Source organism: Phallusia mammillata, chromosome 7 (genome assembly GCF_965637545.1).
Source record: "Phallusia mammillata chromosome 7, kaPhaMamm4.hap1.1, whole genome shotgun sequence".
NCBI classification, from domain to species: Eukaryota; Metazoa; Chordata; class Ascidiacea; order Phlebobranchia; family Ascidiidae; genus Phallusia; species Phallusia mammillata.
The window spans coordinates 15311867-15325771 of record NC_137258.1 but is presented as its reverse complement, the minus strand read 5'-3'; the positions used below and the strand labels follow the sequence as shown (position 1 = coordinate 15325771).

At 37.1% G+C, this 13905-nt stretch overlaps 1 protein-coding gene across 1 annotated transcript in view; it reads left to right on the top strand.

Moving 5' to 3' along the window:
- The first annotated feature begins 254 nt into the window (after positions 1-254).
- LOC145239119 (glycogen synthase kinase-3 beta-like) overlaps positions 255-13905 on the top strand; it is a 42472-nt gene continuing 28821 nt past the window's right edge. The window contains exons 1-3 of the mRNA XM_080102403.1: positions 255-455; positions 519-614; positions 8637-8731. Of these exons, the coding sequence (XP_079958529.1) occupies positions 293-455; positions 519-614; positions 8637-8731 (354 nt within the window). The 5' untranslated portion in view covers positions 255-292. The remainder of the gene's footprint in view (positions 456-518; positions 615-8636; positions 8732-13905) is intronic.

Sequence of the window (13905 nt, the reverse complement as noted above, 5' to 3'; positions counted from 1 at the left end):
AGTTTAATGTTTTAGCACCCTGTTTGACCTGAGGTCGCGCTGAACAGTTAGGAGTTCTAAATGGGTGTGCTAAAGTGCTAGTGAACCCCGCTTTATACTATAATTGTGGTGTTATGTTGCTTTCCATACATAACCTGTGACCAATTTTACTTTTTTTGTTAATGTAGATAATGTTTCACCTTTTGTCTGGAGTTTCAGTACTTCAGTACACAAAAATGTTGTTGGTTAATGCAGACTATGAGGCAATTTTCATAAAACTTTTTGTTGTCTAAAGGGTGATAGGGTTTGTATTATGAGCAGTCGGTCTTTTTTTGGTGAATCATTTATTGAATCAAAAAAATCCAGCACTCAACAAATTCAGCAGCAAAAGTCTCGAAAACCAACAAACCTCATTACTCATTCTGCCACTTCACAACATGCACCGAAATCCACTTTGTCAAATATGAAAGTCAGCAGTAAGTCAAGAAATGTTATTTTTGGTTTCCTTCATGGCTTTAGATTAAATGTAAAAAATTTAGGAGATAAAGAGAATAAAATCACAATTGTGGTTGCAACTCCTGGGCATGGCTCCGATCGACCCCAGGAAATATCCTACACAGATACCAAAGTAATAGGTGAGTACTAATTCAGTGGTGCAAAAAACTTCTAATTATAGGTCCCCTTCCCTGAAGGGGACACATATTGTTTTTGTCCGTATTTTTTCTTTCTTTTTTTCTTTTTTCTGTCTAACGCTGGTTTGTAACGCTGGTTTGGTCAAGAAAGCGTGCTTTAAATTTATTCAAATTTGGACAGATGTTAGTTATTAATCCGAGTTTGGTCCCCGTGAAATTTGACCCCGAATGACCCAGCGGTTCACCCACAGACCCCCAAAACGTAAAATTTTTAAACGCTCGTTTGTAACGCTCATTTGGTCAAGAAAGAGTGCTTCAAATTTATTCAAATTTGGACATATGTTAGTTATTAATCTGAACTTGATCCTCCAGAAATTTGACCCCGAATGACCCAGCGGTACACCCACAGGCCCCCGAAACGTAAATGTGTCTAACATAGGCGCCGACTTTTAATTTTTCTCGGGTATGCCATATGCATGACGTCACAAAATGACGTCATGAAATACCAAATTCATTTCCTGTCGCTACATATGATGAGACTACGTTAAAGCTTGTAGTATATAAGTTTACACACCATAGCTCCACTGCCAGGCCCTTCTGCTAGTGTTGCAATTCAACGCATTTTTGTGCGCGGTAACGAAAAATGGGACCCACTTGCCTAATTACGGGGAGGCGGAATAATAAAGATAAAAAAGATTTAGGTCGGACGTCACCTTACGTCGCGAATTACTACATTTATTTTTTCTGTAATAACCATTACAAAAATGCTTTGTTTTCACTCAACAAAGCCCACACACTTCTGGCCTATTCATTACAAAAATCGTTTTTTACGTTATAAAGTCGTTTGTTTCGTTTACAACGTGAAGCCTATTTAACGCAGTAAATCATATGTGACGCTTTATTATTTTTGAAGTTTAGTGTACTTCATACGATGTCCTAAACTGCCAAAAACTTTTGACAAGCTAACACGGTAAATTTATAAGTACCAACCTTTGTGACGTAACAATAAGCGTTGTTGTTTTTTCGGTTGAAACTAGACAGTCGTTGTCCTTTCCGTTAAAGGCAGTTAGAACAAAGATTGGATTGTATTCTCAAAATTTACTTCACAAACGCTAAACTTTTTTATCACGTGGTTGTTAACGTATAACCCAGGGCAGCGGCGTTCCCCCTTCTTCCGTAAGCGAACGCCAACGCCTTCGTTTTATTTTTTACCACCCTTTAATGTTCAAATTCCAATGCTTCTTGAAGACGTTACAATTGTCATGATTGTAATGAATGCGAATAATTCATGGGTTGTGAAACAATAACCGCGATTGAAATCAATTGTGTAACGTACTTATTGTTCGTATCAAAAAGCATATAACGCATGACTAACGATGGTCCGATTTTCGGGTATGCGGCATACCCGAGGTTTTCGTCCGGGTATGCCTGGCATACCCGGCATACCCGTGTTCGGCGCCTATGGTGTCTAACGCTCGTTTGGTCAAGAAAGACACTGTAGGCAGAAGTCCCAAGAGAGTACGTTTACGAATAGTAGGGCAGAGCGGGAGGGCTCAGCTTGACGTTTTACTAGACGTCGTTTCGGTGATTAGAAATCGGCTGTTTTTGCACAGCAATGCTATTTCGTTTTATTAAGTTATCACTCACATTTTCAGTTTTGGCAAAGGTTTCACACATATGACGTGATTTAAACCTAATAAGCGTGCTTCGGTTTCGTATATGTCAAGCAAAACTTTGTTAATCAAACTAAATATGAAAAAATAAACTTGACTTTTTTGCAAGATAAATGTTTTTTTAAATGCTCGTTGTCAGGTTGGCCGCTGCATGACCACGGGTTACTTAAGGTCAATTAGCAGGTATTACTAACACAGATCAGAACTTTCTTTCATCATAACGTAGCGTTTTTTTTTTTTTAATCAAATACTCAAGGCATGTATAAATTAGGTCAAACGGTGTTGTTGAACACTAAGGACGGCGTGCTATTGAAAACGGTGTCAAAAGGTCAAACAGTCGTTTGGTGTGTGCACCCTAAAAGGTTACTACAGGTCAATGGTACTCGTTTTGCGAAACAAAGTTAAATGAAAAACAATTTGTTATGTATACACTTGCAGCAAATCGCTTTTTAATTTAAAGTGTCTGTAACACAACTGTTACAGCTTTCTAGAAAAAAATTGTGTTTAAAACCCGACCTTGGACGACAATATCTGGGTCAAAGCAAGAGATTAAATTGAAAGTATTTGTTTCGTTCTTTTTTAATGTTTTTGTAATTATACGACAATAATAGCGCAAAAAAAAATACAAACAAAATTTTTTATTGTTGGGTTAATGCTTTCTAAAAATTTGTTCTTATGAATTTAAAAATCACCGCAACATTTGTTTACCGTAAATCCGCACAAACACGCGTGTGGGGACCCATTAGTTTTTGTTTACAAAAACAATCATATGTGTAGATCAAATGATGTGTATAGTGAATTGGTAAATATTGTATAGAATATATAAAATGGAAATATATCAGAAAGCCACCATTCTAGTTATAAAGAAATTTCCTGCATTTTATAATGATTGATTTAAGGCAATGACTCTGAACTACTTATTTTTTTTTAAATTGCCCTTTGTCGTTCACGGGATTCGAACCCAGGATACTCCCGGGGACGATCAGGTTTTGTATATGGGTCAGGCGCGCCAGGCCATTGGGCCAAGTTTCCCGCCCTCTGAACTATTAATAACCCAGTAAGTGATTAAATGTAAATCATGTGGGAAATTGTTTATTTACTGATTGGTGTCACTAGTAAGAGCTCACTCATAGTCCCCTGATAACACTTGTGGTCCCCTTATTGCAGTGGTTCTCAACCTGTGGGTATGTGTACCGCTAGTATTGTGCCAGGTCTATCCAGGTGGCATGTGAGTAGCTTTCTGCTATACTTCATTCAAGCCACAACCAGATTTGCTGTTCAACTGACCCAAGTTATTATAGAAAAGTTGTCCGGTGGTGTGCGTTCAGTATAAGGTTGAGAACCACTGCCTTGAGGATATAGGCACCATAGGTGTCGATTGTTTTGTTTAACCCTGTAGCCCCACCACATACCCGTTAATCCTTAAATGGGTTAAATTCGTAAATCACGTCGAAATTGGTCAAAATTTGGACAGTTAGTAGCTAACGTCGTTTTTAGGTGTCTATTGTTAAGTTTCAACCTATAGATTTAACATTTACCCCACCAGCCCCCTTTAAATGGGTGAGTTTTTAAACAGTGTCAGAATTTAAATGGAATTTGGACAGCTTGTAGAATTTGTTATTTATTGGTGTCGATATTTCTGTTTTACTTCATTTGCCACGATTTACTCCTTCATTCCTATCAACAAAACATTAAATAGGACAAACTTCAAACAATGTCTGAATTGAATCAGATTTGCATAGTTTGTACTTGGGTAAAGAAAAAAGTGCATCTTGATTTCACTATGTTTTTGTTATTTTTTTCTCCAGTGAAGTTTGTCCATGCACTTTTGGCATGAAATCTTTGGTGAATTTGGGCTTTCACACTAGATATGGTCATGTCGATATGCCTTTTGCTTCGTTTGACTTGATGACCCCAGTATTTACCCTGGTAGCCCCAAAAATGTAAACAAGTTTGTATGTTGCTGCGCACCACAAACGAAAGATTTCTGTGATGTAATAATAGAATAAACATAACACCATAGGCGCCGAACTATGCCTGGCATACCCGGACGAAAACCTCGGGTATGCTGCATACCCGAGAATCGGACCAACGTTAGTCATGTGTTATATGCTTTGTGAAAATTATTCTGATACGAACCAATAAGTCCCATACACAATTGATTTCAATCGCGGTTATTGTTTCACAACCCATGAATTATTCGCATTAATTGCAATCATGACAAGTGTAACGTCTTCAAGCAGTATTGGAATTTGAACATTAAAGGGTGGTAAAAAATAAAACGAAGGTGTTGACGCTCGCTTGCGGGAGAAGGGGGACGCCACAGCCCCGGATTTTACGTTAACAACCACGTGCTAAAAAGTTTAGCGTTTGTGAACCAAATTTTGAGAATACAGTCCAATCTTTGTTCTAACTGCCATTAACGCAAGAACAACGACTGTCTAGTTTCAACCGAAAAAACAACAACGCTTATTGTTACGTCACAAAGGTTGGTACCTTCAAAAATTAACAGGTTAGCTTGTCAAAAGTTTCTGGCAGTTCAGGGCATCATTTGAAGTACACTAAACTTTAAAGTTAATAATGCGTCACATATTATTCACTGCGTCAAATAGGCACGTTGTAAGAGAAACAAACGACTTTATTACAGATGAAAAGATTTTTGTAATGGCTAGGCCAGAAGTGTGTGGGCTTTGTTGTGTGAAAACAAAGCATTTTTGTAATAGTAATTACAGAGAAAACAAATGTTAAACACTATAGTAATTTGCGACGTAAGGTGACGTCCAACCTTTTTTTGTCTTTATTGTTCCGCCTCCCCATAATTTCTGCAAGTGGGTCCCATTTTTTTGTAATGTTACCACGTTAAAGCGCACAAACATGCGTTGAATTGCAACACTAAATTCAAATAAATTCAAATTTACACATATGTTAGGTCAGTGGTTCTCAAATGGTGGTCCATGGACCAGTGGTGGTCCATGATGGCGTTTTTGGGTTGTCCACAGGATATTATTATGGGTCCCCTTGATTTTACTCAAATTGTTTTTTGTTTTTTTCTTTTTTTTTCTTCTTTTTTTTCTCCCCAAAGTTTGTCCGACTCGTTTTTCCATGAAATGTTTGATGGATTGCGATGAAATTTACACAGATGGTAGATATAGGTATGTAGATGTTCATCCCACTTTGTTTGTCTTGATAACCCCAGTATTTACCCCGCTAGCCCCCTTTTACCCCAAAGTTTGTCCGACTTGTTTTGCCATCAAATGTTTAATGAATTTAGATGAAACTTACACAGATGGTAGGTATAGTTATGTAGATGTGCATCCCACTTTGTTTGTGTTGATAACCCCACTATTTACCCCGCTAGCCCCCTAAACTGTTTTTTTTTCACCCAAAGTTTGTCCGACTCGTTTTTCCATCAAATGTTTAATGGATTTGGGTGAAATTCGCACAGATAGTAGATATAGTTATGTAGATGTGCATCCCACTTTGTTTGTGTTGATAACCCCAGTACTTACCCCGCTAGCCCCTTAAAATGTTTTTACCCCCAAACGTTTGTCCGACTCGTTTTGCCATCAAATGTTTAATGGATTCGGGTGAAACTTACACATATGGTAGATATAGTTATGTAGATGTGCATCCGACTTTGTTTGTGTTGATAACCCCAGTATTTACCCCGCTAGCCCCCTAAAATGTTTTTTTACCCCCCAAAGTTTGTCCGACTCGTTTTGCCATCAAATGTTTAATGGATTTGGATGAAACTTACACATATGGTAAGTTATGTAGATGTGCTTCCCACTTTGTTTGTGTTGATAACCCCAGTATTTACCCTGTTAACCCCTTAAAATGGGTGAGTTTTTAAACATGTCGGAATGGGCTGAAATTTGGATAGCTTGAAGAATAGGCCATTTAGCGGTGTTTTTGTTGTGTTCAACCATGTAGCCCCAACATTCACCCCACTAGCCCCCAAAGTGTAAAACATATTTGTATGTTATTGGGCACCACAAACGAAAGATTTCTGTGGCCCAATACTGTTACAAGAGCAACCAGTCGTATGTTACTTGTGTTTGTGGGTTGCTTGGTGGATGTTTTTGCGCCATGGCAGTTAGGGGGTTGTTAACAGCCCTATGTAGTCAGAAGCATTAACGGTTGTTGCTCAAAACACCTCTAGTGGTCAAACCTTTAAACATTGGCGGATTGGGCTCAAATTTTGTAGTACTATTGATTGAATTATTGTGGTTTCATAGTATTATTATTTAAGCCCAGTGCTGATCACTGTGTTTTACCTTACAACACCCGACTTTCTCATGGTTATCTCTTGAAATGCATTATTTTCAACTTTACATGTGTGGGGACCCATGAGTTTCTGCCTGCAGAAACAACTAAGGTTATAAAAGACGGTGGATAATGTGGGACCCAATATAAAATAAGCATAGGAAATATATGAATGTTTTAAAATAGGTTATAGTGTAAATGCAACAACAAAATGTGCTAAGCCACCCTTCTAGTTGGAATTTAAAATCACCCAATGTTTTGACTTTGCTAGGGTGCCTGTTTTTGCAGTTGTTTTAGGTTAACAAACGTTATATATTAGTACACTAGGGAGTCTATGTCAGTCCTCTACCATCAACAAATTAAATTACCACAGCATGCTTACAACATAGTTACTTCTACTAAAGGCAATAATAATCACTAAATAAAATTGTAAAAGTTATTTTTTAACCTTATGCTAATTTTTCTGGCTTAGTGGCTTTTGGGTCATTTAGTTTCAATGCAGTTGTGCAAAGTTTTTTCTTTTAGTGTTTTTTTTTTTTTTTTTTTTTTACATTATAAATGAAAAATATGTTTTATAATGTATTAAACTGGTCTAATTTAGTTGTTTCAAGATTAATGATTGCTCAGTGAAAAATAATATAAGAATTGGATTCGATATTCTAGATTCGCATCAATTATTCTACAATACCCAATTATTCTACTTTGAACATCCCTATTTACCGTAAATCCGCACAAACGCGCATGTGGGGACCATTTTTTTTTTTTGCAAAAACAGTCATGTATGTAGATTAAATGATGTGTATAGTAAATTGGTAAATATCATGTAGAATATATAAAATGGAAGTATATCAAAAAGCCACCTTTCTAGTTGATGTTAACTTTTGAATCAACAATTCACGAAAACAAAAGCTTTTCAAATACAATTCAAATTGTTGTAGGTCCTTGTCAACCTAAGTATTTGCCAATTCGAATACACAATATTTTTTTACGAATACAATTCAAATTGTTGTCAGCCTTTGGCAACATAAGATTCGTAAAATCCAATACATAACTACATTTTTACAAATACAATTTGAATTGTCGATTACCTCCAGACTGGTAGTAGTCAAGAATATGTTGGCACATATTTTTGCCGAATAGACTTGAATACAATTCGATTTGGCAGTGAATGTGAACTGATTTGGCAAGTTTTCGTTTATGTTACAAAACAATGACACACAAAACTTTGATTTTGACGTTACATAAATCCTATTGTGTTACAAAGCTTGCAACATTAGGTTGTTCTCAGCACATCACAGGTGAAGCGTGTTTTGGAAGCAAACATATGTAAATTTGGGGAAATTTATATGACGGAGGTTTAAATCAGTCAAGCTAATGTGGCAAAACAAAGCTCGTTGGTTTACATTTTTACAAATTAATTTGCAATTCACAAACCCAAACGTTACTTTTTGTTCGAATACTCTTTTAGTTTTGGGCGTTCTTTTTCCTTTATTTTCCGCAACTACAAATACCTGAATCGGAGCATTAGAATCTATTGCTTCTTACAACAATTAAACAATTCGTGAATACAAATAACTGAAACTATTCGAATAGCAACATCTCAGAAACTATGTAAGTACTCGTGAATACGAATACATGCTTCGGTTTATTCGAATAGTATTCAAATTACATGTTGTTGTATTTTGGTCAACTATACATGAATACAAATACTTGACTCGTGTTATTCGAATACTATTTGAATTGCTGTCACTCAAGAATTACCAAAGTATTCATGAATTCGAATACAGTCATGGAGGTATTCGTAAAGTATTCCAATACAGGATGCGTGTATTCGACCCCATGTCTGGTCGGAGGTTTTGCTTGCAAAAACAATCATGTGTGTATCTCAAATTGTGTGTATAGTAAATCGGTAAATAGAATATGGAATGCACAAAATGGAAATATATGGGAAAGCCACCTTACTAGTTAGCTCAGTGAGAATGTGAAATGAGCATATTGAGGTTCAAAAATCGGTGGTGTTTAATAGTTCTAATGTATGTGGTGTTCAATAGTTCTAATGTAATGGCTAAACCTTGTTTGATTTTAGGCAATGGATCATTTGGTGTTGTTTATCAAGCAAAGCTATGTGACACAAATGAGGTTGTTGCCATCAAAAAAGTGTTGCAAGATAAGCGATTTAAGGTTAGTGGAGTGTGACTGTAGGCTCTTGTCGGTCCCCTTCCCTGAAGGGGATACATATTGTTTTTGTCCATATTTTTTTCCTTTTTTCTGTCTAATGCTGGTTTGTAGCGCTTGTTTGGTTAAGATAAAGTGCTTCAAATTTATTGAAATTTACACAGGTGTTAGTTATGGGTCCCCTTCCCTGAAGGGGACACATATTGTTTTTGTCTATATTTTTTTCCCCGTCTAACACGGATTCATTCCCACGTTTTGGTCAAGAAAGAATGGTTCAAACTTTTTCAAATTTACACACATTATAGATATTGGTCCAAAAATCCATGTGAATTTGACCCTGTTTGATCCCTCGGTTCACCCACAGCCCCCCAAAACGTGAAATTTTTAAAACGGCTACACTTGCTAAACCAGATGATTCTGGAGTTTCATACATTTTTGATTGGTACATTGCAGCGTTTTTTTTTTTAAGTATTTTGTAACTTGAAGTTGTATATATCCATTTTCACCCCTTTACCCCCAAATATTTGTTTGTTTGTTCACATGTTAATGAGGTCAGAAATACAAGACTTAACCTGCTGAAATTTTAAACAGCTGTGGATAGGGTGCTCATTGTTGGCTCAGTAATTACTTAAAAATTAAAAATTTCAGTGCAATCGGCTCAGTAATTACTCTTACAGCCCCAAATATGTTTTTATGGGTCCCCTTCTATGAAGGGGACACATATTGTTTTTGTCCGTATTTTTTTTTCTTTTTTCTGTCTAACGCTGGTTTGTTAAACGCGTTTGGTCAAGAAAGAGTGCTTCAAATTTAATAAAATTTACACAAATGTTAGTTATTAATCCAAATTTGATCCTCCTGAAGTTTGACCCCAAATGACCCAGCGGTTCACCCGCAGGCCCCCAAAACGTATTTTTTAAAAAACGGCTGTACTGACTAAAGTACAGCATCTCTGAGTGATATGCTGTGTTGTTTGGTGCAATATAAGATATTTCAAAGAATTTAGTATCTTTTTTTTCGATTCACCCATTTTCACCCCTTAAACCCCTAAATATTCATTTCTGTCTAATGCTGGTTTGTTAAATGTGTTTGGTCAAGAAAGAGTGCTTTAAATTTATTCAAATTTGCACAGATGTTAGTTATTGTTCCAAATTTGATCCTCCTGAAGTTTGACCCCAAACGACCCAGTGGTTCACCCACAGCCTCCTCCCCCCTCCCCCCAAAAAAAATTAAAAACAGCTGTACTGACTAAAGTACATAATCTGAGAGTTTCATGGTTTGTTGGTTGGTGCAATGTAAGGTATTCTAAAGAATTTTGTAACTTTTTATTGGATTCACCCATTTTACCCCTTAAACCCCCCAAATAATAAGTTTTAGGCCAAAAATACAAGCTCTAATGTGCTGTAATGTTAAACAATCGTTTGCAGTAAGTTATTCGTTCAGTACTTAAAATTTTGCCTTAATCGGCCAAATAGTTACTTTTACAGCCCATAATATGTGTACACTGTCAGTCAGATAGAAGTCTCAAATCTCAAGGGAGTAATTCACTTGTATACGATTAAGGCGGGTGAATACAGCGGGATTGCTCAGCTTGACGTCCGGACAGACGTTTTACGAGACAGTCGTTTCGGTGATTAGAAATCAGCTGTTTTTGCGCAGCTATGCTATGTCGTTTTATTAAGTATCAAGCACATTTTCAGTTGTGGAAAATTGTGTTAAAAACTGACCTTGAACGACAATATCAAGGTCAAAGCATGAGATTAAATTAAAAGTATTTTTCTCGTTCTTATGTACTGTTTTTTTGTAATTATATGACAATAATGATGCAAAAATAATACAGACAAAACTTTTAAAGCTGGGTTATTGCTAAAGTTGGTTAAGTGTTTTCTTAAGCATCTAAAAGTAACCAGGACGTTAAATCCGCACAAACGCGCGTGTGGGGACCCATTCGTTTTTGCTTGCAAAAACAATCATATATGTAGATCAAATGATGTGTATAGTAAATTGGTAAATATCGTATAGAATATATAAAATGGAAGTATATGAGAAAGCCACCTTTCTAGTTACATGCTGTCTTTTGTCAAATTTTTGCTTGCTCAGTGCACAGCTGACGCAATGGGAGTGATTAACGATAGTGGCGCATGGAAAAAATGCCTCTGCTTCACGTATGAACGCAGTCGTTACTTGACCATTTTCTCACTGGTTGGAATTAAGATGTTACGATGTTAGTTATATTGCGCTGTAAACGTTAATGTAGGTCAACTTATTCGTGTTTTGAGACGCAGACCGTCAACGCAGCACGATTTGTTACACCTGTGTAACATGACTTCTCAAACTGAAAGCGTTAATAAAACTGTTTCAGAACAGGTTTTGGACATAAAAAGCCCAGCTAAGCAATCATATTGTTGGTATGTAGAAACTTAATGGTGCCAGGGAAAGCTATGTGCGGATTAAAAATCCTAATTTAACAAACAAAGGGCTATTAAGGAGAAAAAATGTTGAAAGTTTGTTAAAAGTTTAAATAGTTGCACTCATCCATTTCCCACCTTGTGAAAATAACACGCAACTCCATGTCGAAAAAAGCCCAATTGGGCATGAAAAGCGCAAACCTGCCCACTGAAAAGCGAATATCTTGGCCTCACGCATAACTGGACGTACTATCAGGCAGTCTTTTTGCACTGTACAATTAAGATATGTTTGTAGATCATTTAAAGACGTTAGTTATGCAATTGTTGTATCCCACAGTTTTGCGTCTTATGGCGGTTTACGACACGCCCCTCCTTTAACGATTAGTGCCATATCTTTATCTAACAACATTCACACGCCGTGAGACAATGATCGCTGACAGAAATGAAACCGTGAAAAATCGACGCTAACCTCTGTTGTCTGGAGCTCTGCATTGACCCCGAATTCTTACCTACCATATGCATGCGCCACTCATCCTGTTGCGAATTCAAAATATATGTGGGTGTGGGGACCCATTGGTTTTTGCTTGCAAAAACAATTATGTCAGTGGTGGGGAACCTGCGGGCCGCTTGCCTTTTTCATGTGGCCCCCGTCACAATTTTATTAAAGTACATCATACAACATACCACAAAAAACAATAAAATGTTTATGTACAAATATTTCCTTTAAATGACTTTGACAATTCTGGTAATCTCCCTATTCCACATTATGACGCCAAACTGCTATATTTGTGATGTAACAGTCACTCAATTGCCTCTCTTTGCAGTTACAAATCATTTCCCATGTGATGTTAGTTTTAGATTGATTTTAGAGCTATTGGCGTGGATCCTTATATTGTTATTTAAAATATATTCTTGGAAAAAAGACAGATCGGTAAAATGGAGCGAGAGTGTTCCAGAAAGTATGGTTAAACTCGAAATTGATAAACCTGTATAGGGATGTTCAAAGTAGAATATCGAAACGAATCTAACTGGATTCAAATCCATTTTGCTGTTTATATCGGGTAATTGGAACCGATATAAAAGTGTGCTCGCGCCGTTGGTAAAAATGTAAACACATGAGTTACGTAATTGTACCGATTGTAAAAGACGGCAAGTGACTCGTCGCCATCTAACCAACGCTCTACAACGCCATAAGGCCAAGTCACCAGTCGCTATAACGACGGTGGTGCATAACAACGCCATAACGCCAAGTCGCTATAACAACGCTATAACGACGGTGGTGCACTGGAGGCATATCTAACGATTGGTCCACTTGTAACAACACTTGTTACACATCTGATCACGTGATTACGTTTATGTCATGCGATTTGCAACGTCTTACCGGCGTCTAATTGTTTTCCCACTTTGATAACAAAAAACATTTAACGGTCATGGCATTAGGCAGCGATTTAAAGCATGATGGGATTGTCTGGTAATATCGGAAAAACAGTGAAGAAAACGGAAGACATATGACGTTTGGGTCATTTCTTAACCTTATAGAAAGATAAAAAAGGAGTGAGTTAACGCTGCAAAGTTCATGTTTTGTATTGCAAAATTGCAGGTAGTTTATTCGGAATTGAAATAATTAATCACTCAGTGTCCCAAATTTATTTGCTAGGGTGCCTGTTTTTGCAGTTGTTTCAAGTTAACAAACCTTATATATTTGTACATTGGGAGTCTATGTCAGTCCTCTACCACCAAACCCAGTTACCTCAGCATGCTTACAACATAGTTACGCTTACAAATCACTAAATAAAATACAAATCACTAAATAAAATCGTTGTAATTATGGGTCCCCTTCCCTGAAGGGGACACATATTGTTTTTGTCCGTCGTTCTTTTTTCTGTCTAGCGCTGGTTTGTTAAACGCATTTGGTCAAGAAAGAGTGCTTCAAATTTGTTTAAGTTTTGTCAGATGTTAGTTATTAACCAAAATTTGATCCTCCTGAAGTTTGACCCTGAATGACCCAGGGGTTCACCCACAGGCCCCCGAAACATAAAATTTTTAACGCTGGTTTGTAACGCTCGTTTGGTAAAGAAAGAGTGCTTCAAATTTATTCAAATTTGGACATATGTTAGTTATTAATCCAAACTTGATCCTCCAGAAGTTTGACCCTGAATTACCCAGCGGTTCACCCACAAGCCCCAAAACGTAAATGTGTCTAACGCTCGTTTGGTCAAGAAAGACACTGTAGGCAGAAGTCCCAAGAAAGTAACTAACTGGTTTACGATAGCAGGAGGGCTCAGCTTGACGTCGGACAGACGTTTTACGAGACAGCGTTTTGGTGATCAGAAATCAGCTGTTTTGCACAGCAATGCTATTTCGTTTTATTAAGTTATCACTCATATTTTCAGTTTTGGCAAAGGTTTCACACCTATGACGTGATTTAAACCTAATAAACGTGCTTCGGTTTTGTATCTGTCAAGCAAAACTTGTTAATCAAAAAAAAGTTGAAAAAATAAACTTGACATTTTTGCAAGATAAATGTTTTTTTTTTAAATGCTCGTTGTCAGGTCGGCCGCCGCATGACCACGGGTTACTTAAAGTCAACTAGTAGGTATTACTAACACAGTTCAGAACTTTCTTTCGTCATAACGTAGCGTTTTTTTGCAATAAATTTAGGAATCAACACTCAAGGCATGTATAAATTAGGTTAAACGGTGTTGTTGAACAGTAAGAACGGCGTGCTATTGAAAACGGTGTCAATAGGTCAAACAGTCGTTTGGCGTGTGCACC